The 21,716-nt window shown below is 40.5% G+C and overlaps 1 protein-coding gene across 2 annotated transcripts; it reads right to left on the bottom strand.

The window, feature by feature from the left end:
* Window positions 1-4,243: 4,243 nt before the first annotated feature.
* Window positions 4,244-21,237, bottom strand: LOC112257408 (hippocampus abundant transcript 1 protein-like). Of its 2 annotated transcripts, XR_006084031.1 has the most exons (13): window positions 20,896-21,237; window positions 19,216-19,314; window positions 17,920-17,982; window positions 17,388-17,515; window positions 16,911-17,025; window positions 15,509-15,727; window positions 15,160-15,273; window positions 11,279-11,350; window positions 10,619-10,731; window positions 9,226-9,323; window positions 6,333-6,496; window positions 5,669-6,063; window positions 4,244-5,623 (listed from the first exon to the last, which is right to left on the bottom strand). XR_006084031.1 is itself a non-coding variant. In XM_042326588.1 (12 exons), exons 1-12 carry the CDS (start codon window positions 20,974-20,976, stop codon window positions 5,821-5,823), a joined length of 1,509 nt encoding a protein of 502 aa, XP_042182522.1. In that variant the 5' UTR covers window positions 20,977-21,237; the 3' UTR covers window positions 4,245-5,820. The 2 variants fall into 2 exon arrangements, 1 of the variants encoding a protein (XP_042182522.1); XM_042326588.1 differs by having other exon boundaries at window positions 4,245-6,063.
* Window positions 21,238-21,716: the final 479 nt, after the last annotated feature.

Genomic DNA, 21,716 nt, shown 5'->3' with positions numbered 1-21,716 from the left:
TTGTATTTTATTTAAGCAGATAAGGTAGTGACGTACACTACCGTTCAAAAGTTTGGGGTCACTTAGAAATGTCCTTGTTTTTGAAAGAAAAGCACATTTTCTGTACATTAAAATAACATAACATTTATCAGAAATACAGTGTAGACATTTTTAACATTCTAAATTACTATTATAGCTGGAAACGGATGAGTTTTAATGGAATATCTACATAGGCGTACAGAGGCCCATTATCAGCAACCATCACTCCTGTGTTCCAATGGCACGTTGTGTTAGCTAATCCAAGATCAACAGTGAAGAGGCAACTCCGGGATGCTGGCCTTCTAGGCAGAGTTCCTCTGTCCAGTGTCTGTGTTATTTTGCCCAGTTTAATCTTTTGTTTTAATTGGCCAGTCTGAGAAATTGCTTTTTCTTTGCAACTCTGCCTAGAAGGCCAGCATCCCGGAGTCGCCTCTTCACTGTTGACGTTGACACTGGTGTTTTCGGGTTACTATTTAATGAAGCTGCCAGTTGAGGACTTGTGAGGAGTCTGTTTCTCAAACTAGACACTTTAATGTACTTGTCCTCTTGCTAGGTTGTGCACCGGGGCCCCCCACTCCTCTTTCTATTCTGGTTAGAGCCAGTTTGCGCTGTTCTGTGAAGGGAGTAGTACACAGGCGTTGTACGAGATCGTCAGCTTCTTGGCAAATTCTCGCATGGAATAGCCTTCATTTCTCAGAACAACAATAGACTGACGAGTCTCAGAAGAAAGAATTTGCTGTTGGCCATTTTGAGCCTGTAATCAAACCCACAAATGCTGATGTTCCAGATACTCATCTACTCTCAGTTTTATTGCTTATTTAATCAGAACTACAGTTTTCAGCTGTGCTAACATAATTGCAAAATGATTTTCTAATGATCAATTAGCGTTTTAAAACGATAAACTTGGATTAGCTAACACAACAGGCCTTTGGAACACAGGAGTGATGGTTGCTGATAATGGGCCTCTGTACGCCTATGTAGATATTCCATTTTTTTTTTTTAAATCAGACGTTTCCAGCTACAATAGCCATTTACAACATTAACAATGTCTACACTGTATTTCTGATCAATTTGATGAAAATAAACGCAGTTGACAGTGAGAGGGCGTTTATTTTTTTGCTGAGTTTACATGGAACCCAAAAATGGTTCTCCTATGGGGACAGCCAGGAACCTTTATGGAACCCTTTTTCTAAGAGCATAGCACTGAAGATTGATCTGCATTGTTGATAACATATACCTATAGGGATTCAGTTGTGGTTCAATGCTAAGTTTGGATGTATTAACTATAGGTATTGTATATTTAACCGGCAGGAAATGAATGGCGGCAGGTGTTAACTTTAATGCCTTTGCCTTAAACTTAATCTGACCCTTGTTCTTAAACCTAACCACAAACCCTATGCTTAAACTTCAGTTTTTATTCTGCCGGTCGAATACAGAATTGCTTAACTATAATCCTTCAGAAAATACATTTTAATTTACAGTGTTTGCATTTAACTCTTACATCCTATAAGGATGAATTAAGAATTGTGATAAAAACATTCACGATTTATTGTGAAGAGAAAAAGTGATGACAGAAAAAGTGTCTGTAGGGTGTTTCCAGCTGCTAAGAGTCTTTTGCTGCCTTATATGACCTGTGGTCACCATGGAAACACGTGAAGAGAGAGAGAGAGAGAGAGAGAGAGAGAGAGAGAGAGGGAGAGAGAGAGAAAGCTGTCACCAGTGGTGTAAATTACTTAAGTAGTACATTCAAGTATTTTTATATTTTATATTCATTTTTTGTACTTTACTTGTTTATATTTGACAAACTTTTACTTCACTACATTCCTAAAGGAAATGTCCTTATTAGTCCATACATTTTCCCTGACTCCCAAATGTACTCATTACATTTTGAATGCTTAACAGGACAGGAAAATGGTCTAATTCACACACACTTATCAAGAGAACATCCCTGGTCATCCCTACTGCCTCTGATCTGCCTGACTCACTAAACACATGCTTCATTTGTAAATTATGTCTGAGTGTTGGAGCGTGACCCTGGCTAGCCGTAATGATTTATTTTTGTATTTATTTTTTTAAGAAGAAAATGGTGCTGTCTGGTTTGCTTAAAATAAGGAATTTGAAATGTTTTATACTTTTGATACTTAAGTATATTTGACTTTTACTCAAGTCGTAAATTACTGGGTGACTTTCACTTTTACTTGAGTAATTTCCTATTAAAGGTATCTTTAATTTTACTCAAGTATGACAATTGAGTACTTTTTCCACCATCCTAATGCTAACCCTAACCTTTTATTTTTAATTTTAATTTAAGACAAAAGCTAAATGTTTGTTTTCATACATTTTTACAATATAGACAATTTTGACTGTAGCTAAGCTCTGCCTCCTGGACAAGACTCATCCAAATAAACGCCAGCCTGCCCTGCCCACTCACAGCTCAAATCTTCCATCTTGATTTCTATTGGGAAAGTACACAGCACAACACCGCCACCATGTGATCAAAATATGAATAGCATTAAAATAGGTTACATTACTTGACTTCGGTCATGTTTTTTTATTATTACAATTCAACCTTTTATTCATTTTTCCCAAGACAAGACTTAAGAGGTATATATACATAGCCCGTGTATATTCCATTTGTTTGGGTTATCATGAGCAATAACTTCCACTTCATGGACACTGTTAGTCCGCATCCCAAATGGCACCCTATTCTCTATATAGTGCAATAGTTTTGACCAAAACCCGATGGGGCCCTGGTCAACAGGCCCTGGTCAATGGATCCTGGTCAAAATGAGTGCATTAATAAGGGAATAGGGTGCCAGTTTGAGACAAAGCTATAGTCATTTGTCTTATCTTCAGAAATGAACATGTTCACTTGTTAGGCACGTTTGTATAATAATCCTCTCAGAGATGCTGGGTGAAGATACAGACATAAAGAGCACATGGTGGAATGTGTTGTCTCAGTTATAAATCCTCATCATACAAACAAAACTCTGAAGTTGATGTGTAACTATGACAACAAAATCATCATGTTACACAAAATTAGAAAAATACTTCATGAGTTGCATTTCAGGGCAACGAAGTTCTAAACATGTTCCCAAAATATATCAGTCCTAGAGATATGAATTGTAACCATACTTTTCCATAACATATACAATAGTCTTCATCATAGAATTCATAATACTAATAATTCCTTTTTACTCTTACAGGCGGGTACAATATTACACTAGAGGAAATTCAACAACAGTCACTGACTGAAAGTAGCTGTTGACCTTCTGACATCAATTTATGGATTCTTGGTCAAAATACTTCACAACAGGATTGGGGTTGGAGGTGACAGATAGGAAGCTTTACCTTCTCCTGCTCACTTCAATCATTTCCCTCGCTGATAGGAACCTGCGTACATGTACCTTAGAGAACAAGGAAATGACTGGCAAACCATCAGGGGAAAGCAGAAGCACTCACAATCTCTGTCTGAGCACAACCAATCAACTGTATACCTAATATATTGTTTATCGTTTCATTTCAGAGACAGACAGGAAGACATGTGTAGCTGTGTCTTTCTGTCCCCATAGCCACTTTTTGGGGAATATAAATACTTTTAAAAGTTCACATCCAGGTACAACACATTTTGTGAGCTTTCTAATACTCTACTCTTAAAAAGATCCATGGACAGCTAGTCACTATTCATGCATTATGCATCCAAACAGGAATCTCCTTCAGTACATACTCAACTTGACACGGTATTGAGTACCTTTACATACAGCTGTAGGTAGGTCTTGACAAACTACTTCCTCATTCACATTAGGGAAAACAACTTGGTGTTGTTGTTCATTGGGGGTAAATATTAGTTTTAAAAGCCTAACCTGTAGGTATACAGGCTAATACCTTTAATTCAATACAGTATGTACATATAAAATATGAACATTTACACATTGTGACAACCTCACAGAAAATAATCATTATGTACAATAAAAATGTGCCCCTAATGGATTTGATCAGGTCAAATTGCTTTCTCTTAATTTACATTTTATAATCCCCGGGTTAGTGAAGTTTTACTCTTGGGAGGTGAAAACTTTTTGAGATAACGATAGTTTTGCGTTAAAATCAGACTTCAAAATAAGTAATTTTTAAAGCTGAGGTAGCTTGCAACACTGGGTCATATTTAGTGAAAGAAAATAAACAATGATTGAAAGTCTCAACTTGACATTTTGACCCCCCCCACACACACACACACACAACAACAAAAAAAACACACACACAAAAAAATCCGCCCCATCATATATTTCAGGGTAAGGTTATACTAAAAAAAAAAAAAAAAAAAATTAAAAAAATTCTCCCAAAAATTACAAAAAGAAAACCAGTAAAAACTTGTTTCTCTAAGTTAAATACATTATTATTCCTACCAGAGTAGCCTAGACATTTCTGTCAATATGTTGCAGAACATTAGCAATATCATTTTTACAGTATGGATAATATAAATAAAATACCTCATATATTTTAAGATAAAAACCCTTTTTAGTACAGTAGCAATCAAGATTTCACAGACTGAACAGAAACTGCAGAGCACTGCATAAAACCATGACAACCATAACCTAATGGCATCCACACCTCAGCACTGCCTCCTACTGACAGGAGGCCACATCCAGTCTATCTTAAATAGTTCTCACTATACAGAAACACTTTTAGCAGTTACTCTAGGACCAGTGGTTCAAGTACCAAAACTCTGCACAATAAAGTGAGAAGTTGAGATCTTGGGAGTAAAAATTACACCAAGATCTTATCTTCCTATGTCAAATATCCTATCATCCTAATCTCCCATGTTTACCCACCAGTTATAAGACAATGATATGATAACTGCTCTCTGAATGATATGAGTTGCTGTAAGGCTTGTAAACAGAAGCTCCCATGAAATATCGGACTTACAGTATACATCTCATCCATTTTATAATGTCGTAATCTTATGGCTGCTCATAGTGAACAAGCTTTCTAAGTAAATATTTTGTTGACTGACTACTGGCACATATCTCCTTGCATTTCACAGACTCGGTTCAAGCCTCCTTGTGTTGAGGTACCATTAGGTGTGGGCTACAGTAAATGCTGAGCTTGAAGATGCGTTAAAGCAATAAGATGCCGGGCACAGCAAGCTCTTTCCCTTCTACCTCTATTGAACAACTCAATCTACCCAGCGGGCAAACCTGGTTGAAATGGCACCAGATACCAACCAGTAACCACTTTTGCCCGCTGGGTCCGCCATCTTCGCTGTCGCTCCCTTCAGAATTAAAACTTAGAGGTCCTTAGAGGTCCCCCCCCCCAAAAAAAAGCATCCCCTGTAAGATCACTACATCATAAACAGCAAATCCAATCCAGCTAAAAAATAAAAATAAAAATTATTTTTTATGGGACAGGGGCGGGGAATGGTTGGTTGTGCAGTGCAGAGTTGCACAGAATATTGAGGTTTGTTAGCTAGGCCTCTCTCCCTCTCCTCCGTTGGGGATATGTAGGCTACATGGGGGGCGTGGTACCCGTAGATGGGTGTAATAATACCAAAGCCGCCTGCTGCCCTCCATCCTCCCTCAGTCATACAACGCTGTCCTGTAGGAGGGACCTGCTGCCCTCCCTCAGTCATACAACGCTGTCCTGCAGGAGCCACCTGCTGCCCTCCCTCAGTCATACAACGCTGTCCTGCAGGAGCCACCTGCTGCCCTTCCTCAGTCACACAACGCTGTCCTGCAGGAGGGGCCTGCTCCCCTCCCTCAGTCATACAACGCTGTCCTGCAGGAGGGGCCTGCTGCCCTCCCTCAGTCACACAAAGCTGTCCTGCAGGAGGGGCTCAAAGTCCTCGTCGCTGGTCGGGGCTGGCGTGTCCTCGTCGCTGCCCGGTAACGGGGTGTTGATGTGGACGCCGGCTAGCATGGAGGTATCCTTGGCGTCAGCGCAGGTCACCACAGGAGGTTCGGTGTTCTCAGGGATAAACAAGGCTACCAGGAAGGCCACCACCACCGTGCATGAGCCCAGCAGGAAGGGAGGGCCGGGGATCAAGGATTTCTGTATGGAGAGAGACACGGTATTATAGATACAGAACTTCATTTTTCTGTAGGAACTTAATTTGACATTCATACAACACAAAGAATATAACCCATCTCTGAATAAAGAAACAGAACGATAAAGGAATATGGCAACGGGAAGATTGCAAGGGCCTACTTAGGAAGAAACATGTTTTAAAGTTAAATGAGACAGAAATGTATACAGCTATATAAAGTATGCCTATACTAGATCCACAATGAAGATGTTATTGGTGATGGTGATTCATTTACCTCAGTCGGGGGGTTAACAGGTAAAGGGTCGATGGGGTACTCTCCCTGGATGGGATCGATTGTGTTCAGCTCTACGTTAAACATGAAGAAGATAAGTCCGTACAGCGCCGGGCCCAGACCGTTACACAGGCCTCGGATACCAGTGATCATCCCCTGAACCAGACCTGAGGAGAGACAGGTTATACATTTATTTTTCAGGGACCATGAGTACCTGTGGTCCCTGGGCAGAACAGCATGACATCACAGAGGATACAGCATACAGATACATAAACATCCATGAGACATTGTTTTAAGAACAAAGTCAAATGATAACCATAGGATATTTTTATTTAACTAGGCAAGTCAGTTAAGAACAAATTCTTCTTTTACAATAACGGCCTACCCCTCCCCTAACCCGGACAACGATGGGCCAAATGTGCACCGTCCTATTATGGGACTTCCGATCACAGCCCAGTTGTAATACAGCCTGGGATAGAACCAGGGTCTGTAATGACGCCTCTAGCAACTTGCAGTACTGTGCAATGTGCAGTACTGTGGTGTGTCTTAATGGAAAATGTCAGTAAACATATTTTTCATACTGATTTACTTTAAAAATGACAACGGAGGGGGCAAAGGAAGAAAGATGGTACCGAAGAGAGCAGGACAAACAGACAGATTACATGAAGGGAATATCTTAGAGCAGGACAAACAGACAGATTATATGAAGGGAATATCTTAGAGCAGGACAAACAGACAGATTATATGAAGGGAATATCTTAGAGCAGGACAAACAGACAGATTACATGAAGGGAATATCTTAGAGCAGGACAAACAGACAGATTACATAAAGGGAATATCTTAGAGCAGGACAAACAGACAGATTATATGAAGGGAATATCTTAGAGCAGGACAAACAGACAGATTATATGAAGGGAATATCTTAGAGCAGGACAAACAGACAGATTATATGAAGGGAATATCTTAGAGCAGGACAAACAGACAGATTATATGAAGGGAATATTTTAGAGCAGGACAAACAGACAGATTACATAAAGGGAATATCTTAGAGCAGGACAAACAGACAGATTACATGAAGGGAATATCTTAGAGCAGGACAAACAGACAGATTACATAAAGGGAATATCTTAGAGCAGGACAAACAGACAGATTACATAAAGGGAATATCTTAGAGCAGGACAAACAGACAGATTACATAAAGGGAATATCTTAGAGCAGGACAAACAGACAGATTATATGAAGGGAATATCTTAGAGCAGGACAAACAGACAGATTACATGAAGGGAATATCTTAGAGCAGGACAAACAGACAGATTATATGAAGGGAATATCTTAGAGCAGGACAAACAGACAGATTACATGAAGGGAATATTTTAGAGCAGGACAAACAGACAGATTACATAAAGGGAATATTTTAGAGCAGGACAAACAGACAGATTATATGAAGGGAATATTTTAGAGCAGGACAAACAGACAGATTATATGAAGGGAATATTTTAGAGCAGGACAAACAGACAGATTACATGAAGGGAATATCTTAGAGCAGGACAAACAGACAGATTACATGAAGGGAATATTTTAGAGCAGGACAAACAGACAGATTACATAAAGGGAATATCTTACAGCAGGACAAACAGACAGATTACATGAAGGGAATATCTTACAGCAGGACAAACAGACAGATTACATAAAGGGAATATCTTAGAGCAGGACAAACAGACAGATTACATGAAGGGAATATCTTAGAGCAGGACAAACAGACAGATTACATGAAGGGAATATCTTAGAGCAGGACAAACAGACAGATTACATGAAGGGAATATCTTAGAGCAGGACAAAAACAGACATGAAGAATATTTTAGCAGGACAAACAGACAGATTAATGGGAATATTTTAGAGCAGGACAAACAGACAGATTACATGAAGGGAATATTTTAGAGCAGGACAAACAGACAGATTACATGAAGGGAATATTTTAGAGCAGGACAAACAGACAGATTACATGAAGGGAATATTTTAGAGCAGGACAAACAGACAGATTACATGAAGGGAATATTTTAGAGCAGGACAAACAGACAGATTACATGAAGGGAATATTTTAGAGCAGGACAAACAGACAGATTACATGAAGGGAATATTTTAGAGCAGGACAAACAGACAGATTACATGAAGGGAATATCTTAGAGCAGGACAAACAGACAGATTATATGAAGGGAATATCTTAGAGCAGGACAAACAGACAGATTATATGAAGGGAATATCTTAGAGCAGGACAAACAGACAGATTATATGAAGGGAATATTTTAGAGCAGGACAAACAGACAGATTATATGAAGGGAATATTTTAGAGCAGGACAAACAGACAGATTATATGAAGGGAATATCTTAGAGCAGGACAAACAGACAGATTATATGAAGGGAATATCTTAGAGCAGGACAAACAGACAGATTATATGAAGGGAATATCTTAGAGCAGGACAAACAGACAGATTATTTGAAGGGAATATCTTAGAGCAGGACAAACAGACAGATTACATGAAGGGAATATCTTAGAGCAGGACAAACAGACATATTACATAAAGGGAATATTTTAGAGCAGGACAAACAGACAGATTATATGAAGGGAATATTTTAGAGCAGGACAAACAGACAGATTACATAAAGGGAATATCTTAGAGCAGGACAAACAGACAGATTACATAAAGGGAATATCTTACAGCAGGACAAACAGACAGATTACATGAAGGGAATATTTTAGAGCAGGACAAACAGACATATTACATAAAGGGAATATCTTAGAGCAGGACAAACAGACAGATTACATGAAGGGAATATCTTAGAGCAGGACAAATGGATGAAGTACATATAGAAAAGAGATATAAAGGGAATGTCTTACCTTGCTTATCTGGGTCTGCACTGCGAGACACCAGGGCACTCACTGCAGGAAAGGTGATACTAGACATGGCTGCTACTGCACCTGCAGCCCACATCATCCTACACAGAGAGGAGACAGTGGTTATCTAGACACATACAGTATGAGACATCACTTAGCTATAGGAACTAGTAACCACACCCTCAGGACCAGCCCCTCTGAGCACGCTCAGTGACCTCTGACAAAACTGATCACGATTCCCCTTCGCTTTTGCGTCCTTTTTTTTTTTTAGATCGTTTTTCATTTGAACAAGAGAGAGATAATTGCATTAAGGTTTTTTTAACAATAAAGTGGACAGTCAAGGACTTGTAATATTCTGTATTTATACAATTTAAAAAAATAGTGTGAGTTCTAACTGTTGTCTAACTGTACTTAACTGTCAACAGAGGCCAGCCCTGTTGATAATACTCAGGTAGCCACAGTACAGGCCAGCCCTGTTGATAATACTCAGGTAGCCACAGTACAGGCCAGCCCTGTTGATAATACTCAGGTAGCCACAGTACAGGCCAGCCCTGTTGATAATACTCAGGTAGCCACAGTACAGGCCAGCCCTGTTGATAATACTCAGGTAGCCACAGTACAGGCCATACAGTACAGGCCAGCCCTGTTGATAATACTCAGGTAGCCACAGTACAGGCCAGCCCTGTTGATAATACTCAGGTAGCCACAGTACAGGCCAGCCCTGTTGATAATACTCAGCCACAGTACAGGCCAGCCCTGTTGATAATACTCAGGTAGCCACAGTACAGGCCAGCCCTGTTGATAATACTCAGGTAGCCACAGTACAGGCCAGCCCTGTTGATAATACTCAGGTAGCCACAGTACAGGCCAGCCCTGTTGATAATACTCAGGTAGCCACAGTACAGGCCAGACCTGTTGATACTACTCAGGTAGCCACAGTACAGGCCAGCCCTGTTGATAATACTCAGGTAGCCACAGTACAGGCCAGACCTGTTGATACTACTCAGGTACCACAGTACAGGCCAGCCCTGTTGATAATACTCAGGTAGCCACAGTACAGGCCAGCCCTGTTGATACTACTCAGGTAGCCACAGTACAGGCCAGCCCTGTTGATAATACTCAGGTAACCACAGTACAGGCCAGCCCTTTTGATAATACTCAGGTAGCCACAGTACAGGCCAGCCCTGTTGATACTACTCAGGTAGCCACAGTACAGGCCAGCCCTGTTGATAATACTCAGGTAGCCACAGTACAGGCCAGCCCTGTTGAAACTACTCAGGTAGCCACAGTACAGGCCAGCCCTGTTGATACTACTCAGGTAGCCACAGTACAGGCCAGCCCTGTTGATAATACTCAGGTAACCACAGTACAACAGACAGAGTTGAAGGTGACCCACCATGGTTCTGACCCGAAGCCGTACCAGGCCAGCTGTAGAATCTGGAAGCCCAGTCCCAGAAGGACCGTGTTCTTGTTTCCAATAGTTCTCATCAAGACTGTGAGAATAAGTGTCTGCAACAAGAAGCAAACAATTAATAAATTTTTTAAAATTATCATTAAAAAAAAAAATCTAATGTTTTTATAAAATCAGAAGTCATTACAAAGTGCTTTACAAAGAGCTAATGTATTTATTATTGATTGTAGTCACACATAAATGTTGGATTCATAGGAATTACACAATTTGCTACATTACATTATAATGCCTTTTTAGAGCGGGCATGCGTCGGACTAATAACTGAAAGGCTACAAGATCGAATCCCAGAGCTGACAAGGTAAAAATATGTCATTCTGCCCCTGAACAAGGCAGTTAACCCACTGTTCCTAGGCTGTCATTGAAAATAAGAATTTGTTCTTAACTGACTTGCCTAGTTAAATAATGAAAATAAAAAATGTCAGCATTCTTTACATCTAAACGTGGAACTTGATTCAATTCCAAAGGACAATAACTCATTTGAACTGACACATGTTAACCGAAGACTTGATTAGAACTGATTGTTCAGTAACACATTGCAGTCTCCCACAGACAGTTAAATGGAGGAGTATTGCGCCAGATACATACCTGGGCTATGATGGAGAGGATTCCAACCACCCCGATGAACACTGCGATTGTTGCCGATGAAAAGTTAATGACCTGAGATAGAGATTGAGAAATAAAATAGACAGAGGGAGAAAGGGAGAAAGACAGAACGAGAACGGCATTAGTCTCCCTCTTTACTCTAAAGCCAATTAATGACAAGCACTTGACTGTGCTCAACGGAGAGTGAGCTGTTCAAGTAGAAGGGAAAGGAAGGGCGAAAGAACGAAATCTCTATGATTACAGTCACCCAGCTATAAGGAACTGAACCTGTGGTAAACGACACCTTGTACAGAAATAACTCAACTGTTCTTCATCTCTTGTTGAGATGATTTGATGTGTTGAATTTTAGGTGGATGTTTTCATTAGCAATCTGCACACAATATTGAGGTTCGTTTGCTAGGTCTCACTCACACAGATAATCTACATGGGGCTGGGTACTCGTAGCTGGGTATAATAATACCACAATCTCATGTTTACTGCCAGATGGCGCAGATAAATTAAAGGGAAGTTTTTATCAGTCTCGGGTAAATGAAGAGCAGGTGTTTAATTGCCTAAGGTAGAGGAACAACTAGGCTTTGGCAGTATACCATATATACCAGGTCATTTGGAAATAGTATTGAAAAACCATCCTGTGGCTCTCAAAATTATTTACCACAAGACATTTTTTTTTAGTTGTAGCTACTTTAAGTAAATACCTGTAGTCAACTTGTGCAATTTGTTAGGAGATAAAGCAGATTCTGTTCTTCATTTCACCCGTCACATTATTTGACATGATGACGTTTACCATGGTTCCCCAGCACAGTAGAGCCAGTCGCGTGTTTGTTTGTAAATGGCACAACAGGAGAAAGCACGAGCAGGTGCGTCCAGCTGTGTATTGACAGGGATCACGTTTTATATGGAAAGTCAGTGTTTTTTTTTCTTCAAGAGTGATCAGGGACGTGTAACTATTGTTTTCCTTCACCGAAAATACATTAGTGCAACATATTCGGCAGAAAATAGTTTCATTGTCATCAGATGACAACAGAAGTGCAATGCTCCTACCTATATATTATGCTCCTACCTATATATGTATGCTCCTACCTATATATATATGCTCCTACCTATATATGTATGCTCCTACCTGTATATGTATGCTCCTACCTGTATATGTATGGTCCTACCTGTACAGTGGGGCAAAAAAGTATTGTCAGCCACCAATTGTGCAAGTCCTCCCACTTAAAAAGATGAGAGAGGCCTGTAATTTTCATCACAGGTACACTTCAACTATTCCAGAAAATCACATTGTAGGATTTTTAATTAATTAATTTGCAAATTATGGTGGAAAATAAGTATTTGGTCACCTACAAACAAGCAAGATTTCTGGCTCTCACAGACCTGTAACTTCTTCTTTAAGAGGCTCCTCTGTCCTCCACTCGTTACCTGTATTAATGGCAGCTCTTTGAACTTGTTATCAGTATAAAAGACACCTGTCCACAACCTCAAACAGTCACACTCCAAACTCCACTATGGCCAAGACCAAAGAGCTGTCAAAGGACACCAGAAACAAAATTGTAGACCTGCACCAGGCTGGGAAGACGGAATCTGCAATAGGTAAGCAGCTTGGTTTGAAGAAATCAACTGTGGGAGCAATTATTAGGAAATGGAAGACATACAAGACCACTGATAATCTCCCTCGATCTGGGGCTCCACGCAAGATCGCAACCCATGTGGTCAAAATGATCACAAGAACGGTGAGCAAAAATCCCAGAACCACACGGGGGGACCTAGTGAATGAACTGCAGAGAGCTGGGACCAAAGTAACAAAGCCTACCATCAGTAACACACTACGCCGCCAGGGACTCAAATCCTGCAGTGCCAGACGTGTCCCACTCCTTAAGCTAGTACATATCCAAGCCCATCTGAAGTTTGCTAGAGAGTATTTGGATGATCCAGAAGAAGATTGGGAGAATGTCATATGGTCAGATGAAACCAAAATAGAAATTTTTGGTAAAAACTCAACTCATCGTGTTTGGAGGACAAAGAATGCTGAGTTGCATCCATAGAACACCATACCTACTGTGAAGCATGGGGGTGGAAACATCATGCTTTGGGGCTGTTTTTCTGCAAAGGGACCAGGATGACTGATCCGTGTAAAGGAAAGAATGAATGGGGCCATGTATCAGGAGATTTTGAGTGAAAACCTCCTTCCATCAGCAAGGGCATTGAAGATGAAACGTGGCTGGGTCTTTCAGCATGACAATGATCCCAAACACACCGCCCGGGCAACGAAGGAGTGGCTTCGTAAGAAGCATTTCAAGGTCCTGGAGTGGCCTAGCCAGCCTCTAGATCTCAACCCCATAGAAAATTTTTGGAGGGAGTTGAAAGTCTGTGTTGCCCAGCAACAGCCCCAAAACATCACTGCTCTAGAGGAGAATCTTCATGGAGGAATGGGCCAAAATACCAGCAACAGTGTGTGAGAACTTTGTGAAGACTTACAGAAAACATTTGACCTCTGTCATTGCCAACAAAGGGTATATAACAAAGTATTGAGATAAACTTTTGTTATTGACCAAATACTTATTTTCCACCATAATTTGCAAATAAATTCATTAAAAATCCTACAATGTTATTTTCTGGATTTTTTTTTCTCATTTTGTTTTTCTCATAGTTGAAGTGTACCTATGATGAAAATTACAGGCCTCTCTCATCTTTTTAAGTGGGAGAACTTGCACAATTGGTGGCTGACTAAATACTTTTTTGCCCCACTGTATATGTATGCTCCTACCTGTATATGTATGCTCCTACCTATATATGTATGATCCTACCTGTATATGTATTGTCCTACCTATATATGTATGATCCTACCTATATATGTATGCGTATGCTCCTACCTGTATATGTTTGATCCTACCTATATATGTATGCTCCTACCTATATATGTATGATCCTACCTATATATGTATGCTCCTACCTATATATGTATGCTCCTACCTGTATATGTATGCTCCTACCTGTATATCTATGCTCCTACCTGTATATGTATGATCCTACTTATATATGTATGCTCCTATCTGTATATGTATGCTCCTACCTATATATGTATGATCCTACCTATATATGTATGCGTATGCTCCTACCTGTATATGTTTGATCCTACCTATATATGTATGCTCCTACCTATATATGTATGATCCTACCTATATATGTATGATCCTACCTATATATGTATGCTCCTACCTATATATGTATGCTCCTACCTATATATGTATGCTCCTACCTGTATATGTATGCTCCTACCTATATATGTATGCTCCTACCTATATATGTATGCTCCTACCTGTATATGTATGCTCCTACCTGTATATCTATGCTCCTACCTGTATATGTATGATCCTACTTATATATGTATGCTCCTATCTGTATATGTATGCTCCTACCTATATATGTATGCTACTACCTGTATATGTATGCTCCTACCTGTATATCTATGCTCCTACCTGTATATGTATGATCCTACCTATATATGTATGCTCCTACCTGTATATCTATGCTCCTACCTGTATATGTATGATCCTACTTATATATGTATGCTCCTACCTGTATGTATAACTTTATGAGCTGGATTTCCTAATGTTTTGCAATTAGTTTATTTACATTTGCACTCGTTCACATATTTAGCTAGCAGCCTCCATGGAAATCCTCTTTTACTTGTGCTAATTTTGTTAGCATTCTGGTAATAGATGCCCAATTGTTTTTTTGCGTTTTTTTGGAGACCCCTTTTGTACTAAGCCAGTAATACTGTAAATCCTGGTGTGAGAGAAGAACGGTATGAGGATTTGAAAATCTGGATACAGTCCGACCCTAGGAACAAGTTGGATATTTACCTGTCTAAGATATAGGAAGAAACTGGAGTATTGACCAGCCTCAGGTAGGTAGGACAGGAACACGGTTATACAGATGAGAAGAACTGTGGGATCCTTTCCCACTTTCCTCATCGACTGCAAACAAGAGAGACACCAAAGGCTTTAAACTAACAGAGACACCAAAGGCTTTAAACTAACAGAGACACCAAAGGCTTTAAACTAACAGAGACACCAAAGGCTTTTCAAAATGGCCACAAACACTGATGAAGCTAGGTAGCCTACTAACGTGTATGTACGTATAGTATATCCCAGACCGATCTCATTGACTCATAGCATGGTATTGCATGGCATAGAATACTGGAGCACTCACCTGGAAGGGGTCTGCCTGCTCCCAGGTGATAGGTGCTCCCCAGGTGTTGAGTCTCATCTTCTCCGGTAGGGACTCAGGCACGGCCAGCAGGATGAAGCAGATGTCTGCCAGAGCCACCAGCGTAGCCACCAACACCACCAGGTTGTCACCGTAACACGCGGACAGGTACGCCCCGATGGCTGGACTCGTCACCAGGCTGGCTGCAAACGTAGCCGACACCTAGAGGAAAACACAGATGACAAGGTGTGTTTTAAACCAGTCTTTTTTAGGTCTATTTATATTTAATCACGATAGTCCACTCAGCAACAATTGTCACAGTTTTCCATGAAGTCCTGTAGTGCATTTATTATTTTTTAATGGTATTGGAGCCAATAGCTGTCAATGACCCAATGTATGCAGCTATTTTTCACATTTAACAAGTGGTTAAGCTATACAAAGGAAATGTAATTCATGTTAATAAATGCTATTCTTCATTCAACGCCAAGACGCAAAATACAAAGTGAAAAGGATGAGAGAATTCAATGGCATATGACACACTGCATGCTGTGACCTCAAGGGACTGCATGAGATCTGAAATCACTGTGTGAAGGATTGTAAAAACATGACACAACCAACATCTATTCAACACAACAGAACACATTGCATAACCCATATAGAAGTGCAGAACTTGATCTTCACCCACATAACTGTCAAATAGAATTGGAAAGTTGACAAGATATAATTATCCATTACCCTTTACTCCAATCAACTGAGGAAAACACTGTACATCAGGGATGGGCAACTGGCGGCCAAACTTACTGTTGAGAGTGAGAATAGTAGAATACACCAGGTGCAATTTCAAAATGTGGTTGTGCATCAGCAGTTTTCCTCTTGTTATGTCAATCACTGACAGTCACTCAATTAGCCCATGTCAGCTAAATATTTTGTTGATTGGTAAGTTATTAAGAATTACCAGCCTGGGGGGCTCCATTGATTTTGTTAGTCACACACTCAGATATCACATTCAAAACCGAAAACATTTCTATCCACCATATTGCAAAATGTGTAGAATTGCATGAAATTAGTTAGAAAATTGCTCAATTTCCTCTCCGCCCCATAGCAAAATGTGTAGAATTGCAGCAAACTTGTTTCAAAACTAACTTTTTCTCTACGCCCCGCTTTCAAGAGGAGGAGCTGCTAAAATATTTTGCTCGCAAGGTGGGGGCCCACAAAAAAATAACTTTGCTTATGGCCCTCAAAAGTCTAGGGCCGGCTCTGACTGCATATGTAGGTATGGATGTGGGTACGCAGAACAATGAACCACTGCGGCCCCTCATGATGAGTTCAGATGTTTTGTGGCCCCCACTCCTATCAGTTACCCATCCCTGCTGAAGTCATAATACAAATTGAACCAGCTCTTTACCAGTCCGTATGCTGTGCTTCTTTCATGCTCCTCAGTGACATCAGAGACATAAGCAAAGATGACAGAGAAGGTGACAGAGAAAGCCCCTGACATGGAAATCGCTGCAAAGTACCACCTGAGGGAGAAAACATTATGTCAGTCACATCCAAGGCAGTGCATTCCACACCACATATTTGACAAATAAGATCAACAAACACTCCTACAGACTCTAAAGCTAAAGATCTATTGACAGGCATCAAAATGTTTACCAATTTGAAAGGCTGACTGAAATGGTTAAAACAGACAGCTATATGGTAGTGTGTGCATAGGTGGGATAATATGATATTTTCATCTAAACTAGCACTGTTACAACAGCACTACACAAGATTCCCTGTTTACATGTACTTATTGTTTAATTCAAATCAAAAGACACAATGAATACTGAACCAAATCACAGCAGTGTTTTTTTCTTGGTCAGAAGAGAGGTGCAGGACTTACCAGGGACTGAGTCTCATGAGCGGGATGGGGGCACAGGTGAAGAACACAGTGACCAATAGGAAGGACCGCCTGCCCCACACATCTGACAGGGCACCAATCAGAGGGGCGCTCATGAAGGACAGGAGGCCCTGTGGCAGAGGAGGGTGAAGAGGGGGAGGAGCCTCTGTTAAGAACATCATGTTACCAGGAACCCGTAATGAGAAGCCTCATTGATCTTTAGTGTAAATGAGAGTGAGCTGAATTATAATCAAGTAGCAGCAAGAAAATGGCTGCCCTTTGCTCTCCTGAAATGACATATGATAAACTTATAATTAAACTTATACATCACTAGTTATGAAATAATAAGATACTAGATTTAAAAAAAAAATAGAATGCTGCTTTTGTTCAATCGCTCAGGGATGCAACTCTACGGTGATCCTCATAGCAGTGATCAATAAATTACGTAATTGGTTAATTATTTTGGAGATATACTGTTCGTAGTCTGCCAAACAACATTTTTGTATTTAAGTTACTTCTATGCCTGATATCTTACCTTCACACCTTGAATAAGGCCATTCATCAGAAATGTGTGCTGTGGAAACGTTTCATGTAAAACCTGCAAAAATAAACCACAGAGAAACCACAAAGATCTTTAAAAAGGGGCTCCTAGGGTGCCAACTGCCAAGAAACCATAGTCACACACACAGACAGCTGTGTGCTTAACAAGCAGTTTTACAAGCCAAGAAACCTACCCTACAGAGAGAAGACTAGAAGAGACAGATGGGGATGAAAATAAGAGACAGACTTAGGCAGTGAGAGAGTGAGAAAGAGAGCAAGAGAGAGTTGATAGCTGTGCTAGAGATATACTGAACAAAAATATAAAACGCAACAATTTCAAAGATTTTACTGAGGTACAGTCCATATAAGGAAATCAGTCAATTGAAATAAATGCATTTGGCACTAATCTATGGATTTCACATGACTGGGCAGGGGCACAGCCATGGGTAGGCTTTGGAGACCCAGCCGAACATAATTCGTTTTTCCCAACAAAAGGGCTTTATTACAGAGGGAAATATTCCTCAGCACCCCCCTCAGACGATCCCACTGGTGAAGAAGCCGTATGAGCCGGTCTGCCGTTGTGAGGCCGGTTGGACGTACTGCCAAATTCTCTACAATAACAGAGCCGGCTTATGGTAAAGAAATTAACATTACAATTATCTGGCAACTGCTCTGTTGAACATTCCTGCAGTCAGCATGCCAATTGCACACTCCCTCAACTTGAGTCATCGGTGGTGTTGTGTGACAAAACTGCACATTTTAGAGTGTCCTTTTATTGTCCCCAGCAAAAGGTTCACATATGTCATGATCATGCTGTTTAAACAGTTTCTTGATATGCCACACCTGTCAGGTGGATGGATTATCTTGGCAAAGGAGAAATGCTCACTAACAGGGTTGTAAACAAATTTGTGCACAACATTTGAGAGAAAAAAGCTATTTGTGCATATAGAACATTTCTGGGATCTTTTATTTCAGCTCATGACGCTTGGGACCAACACTTTACATGTTGCATAGATAGATAAAATAGATAAGATACAATAAAATGGATAAGATAGATAATCCTGCAGCAACAGGACATTTGAATTATGTGAATTATAATGAATGGTCATTTTATAGAGGTTGATACATTTTTCATAAAGAGAAAGTCAAGTCTAATTTCTAAATGGAATTTACAAACTTCAGAAGCCATTTAAACCTCAAATACACTAAAAAATGTATTGTCCTGCTTCAAGGTGATCAAATTAAGATCCTACATCTGAAAACAGACAGGCCAGCTGGAGATGGAACTCACTGTCAGCATGGGAGTGGTGAGGAGACCCCAGGCAAAGAACTCCAGGAAGATGACCACAACAGCATGGGAGACACTGGGTCTGCCAATGCCATGGCCCGGCTGCAACACACAGGAAAGAAAGGTGGCCATTTTAGACAGTGTTCGATCTCATTTTAAAACATCCACCAAATTAACAGCTCTCACAGTGTGATAATTTTTTCAACAGCATTTCAAAAAGGCTGCCATTTACTGAGTCTATTGTCTAATGATGCTGTCTGAATGGGGTTATCTAGATTAAATCAGTCTAAATCGAAATCAATAAGAGAAAGAAATCCCACTGCTCCACTTCTCTTTCAAGGTGAATAAGTCACTGTCTTTGCTATTTGAAGACATCCACGTGGGGACCTCTGAAGGAGTCCATCAGTGGTATTTGAGGAAGGCAGAGATAGGGGAGCACAGGCCCCTAGCTACTTCACAGCACAGTGATGCAGCCTTCAGTCTTGGGAAGATTGGGACATGGCCGTTTAATGACAGTAGAGATTGAAGGTGGGCCTTCTATTACTATCCCTCGTGTTGATGACAGTGAGTGCACTGAGTTTGTCTGTGTATATGTGATATGTATGCATGAGTGAGAACTGGGGGAGAGTGTGATGTCATCTCAGCTCGCTGTCATGCAAGGTGGAAATCACGTCATGATCACCAAGCCTAATCTGTGGAATTAGACATACAGTAGCCAGGCTTTATGGCGATTCAATCACTGCTGGCTTTTCAATGTTGTGAAAAATAGAGTCAGGCCTAAGCATTTAGTTGTGTTAATTACAAATAAAAACCCCTAATATAAAATTCATGTCTCAATCCACTTTGATGCATAGCTCAGACTAATAACAGAAGCCTTGTTAAACCTTGAATACACTACACTTTTGCATTGCCTGCTTTGTAGGGTAATTCTCCCAAAAATTGTTATTAAATTAAGATCATACATCTGGATAGTACAAAATGTAATGTTTTCCTTTAAAAAAAATTTTTTATGCCATCTGTGATTGTGTTTTTGGTCCAGGTCATCCTTCCTTTCCAAGGTAACACCATGGTAACACCTTCCATGGTCCTGACAGCTGGCTATTGGCTAGAGCACAGCCAGCATCATCAACAACAACTATTATCCAAATATTAATTTGAAAACAATACATTATCATGATAATGCATTCTGTCTATGAATACATGATTATGGAATTATCATGCAAACAGCTTGCGTTGGGGGGAAGCCGGGGGATGTTATGTAATGTCAGCGGCATATCAATATTATACAGGCTTCAATAAGCTCCTTCGCAGCTATAGGCCTTAAGGCGCTACCCCGAGATATTACCGGCCGCGTCCTTCCAATAGGCGTTCCAACGTAACCATCTATCATTATTGATCATCTAATAACACATTGATCCACAATTCAAAACGGATTAGTAATAGCTTTAGCGCAAGAATGTGTCGCACTTTAGGCTGACAGAGCCGTTTCATTTTCACAAGGTATCTCGAGTACACAATGTCCGCTTATGTCATTGCCTGCTGCTACCGCAGGCGCACTCACAGCTGATACTCCACCGTTGGCAGTTTATGTGAAATCGGTTACATTGTTACATTACACAAATACTATAGGCTACATTCCCGGTTGCAATAGGCTACCGAAATAAAGACGATTAATTCACATACCGTGGGCCCATCTTTCATGATAATTTTCTTGACCAACACTATACGGTTGGTACCCTGTTGATCTTTCTCTCCCGGAGTCATCTCCTCATTACATTTTGCCGGAGTTACATAGAATCCATGCTGCGTAGGGATCTTCGGTTCACCCGCTTCTTCCAGGATGCCTTCTTATTTAGCCTTGGAAGGCTAACTGTAAAAAAAATACGTGTTTATAACCCAGTAGTCCGACCGAATCGACAACAAATGCGAATAATGTACAAAATGGATATTGCAAACGTCATCAACACGTCCTCTCGATTCACTCGGTACAGAGGACAGCGCACTCCAGCGATGGAAAATTAGAGATGGTGCTAAAGGTACTGACTGCGGATCAGTGTGTGGTTTTATGGCACCGTTTTACGCATCAGCTTGATGTCTGGGGAAGGTTGAGAAAACTGGTCTGAGACCAGATTTAGGGCTCAACACAGTTTCCTGCAGCCACGAAAGAAGGACGCGCAGTACCCGGAAACAACGAATCTATTGTGGTTTATTCTCTGGTCCAAATAAAACATTTAGTTGTGGTTAACTTTATTGAATTGAAAGAGAGAGCATAACTCAGCTTACTCTGATAAACATGAGCTGTTTTCTAATATTCAAAATGCTATACTGGGCGGCAGGGTAGCCTAGTGGTTAGATCGTTGGACTAGTAACCGGAAGGTTGCAAGTTCAAACCCCCCGAGCTGACAAGGTACAAATCTGTCGTTCTGCCCCTAAACAGGCAGTTAACCCACTGTTCCTAGGACGTCATTGAAAATAAGAATTTGTTCTTAACTGACTTGCCTGGT

The sequence above is a fragment of the Oncorhynchus tshawytscha genome, linkage group LG09 (genome assembly GCF_018296145.1).
Source record: "Oncorhynchus tshawytscha isolate Ot180627B linkage group LG09, Otsh_v2.0, whole genome shotgun sequence".
NCBI lineage: Eukaryota > Metazoa > Chordata > Actinopteri > Salmoniformes > Salmonidae > Oncorhynchus > Oncorhynchus tshawytscha.
The sequence above is the reverse complement of the archived record's forward strand: the minus strand, read 5'-3'. Positions and strand labels throughout refer to the sequence as shown.

Coding starts and splice junctions, on each gene's coding strand:
- LOC112257408 (XM_042326588.1), bottom strand. CDS start 20,976: ATGACTCCGGGAGAGAAAGATCAACAGGGTACCAACCGTATAGTGTTG. Junction 15,728..16,910: donor GAAGCACAGCATACGGACTG/GTAAAGAGCTGG, acceptor GTTTTCCTCTAG/GTGTCGGCTACGTTTGCAGC. Junction 6,064..6,332: donor CTGTTAACCCCCCGACTGAG/GTAAATGAATCA, acceptor CTCTCCATACAG/AAATCCTTGATCCCCGGCCC.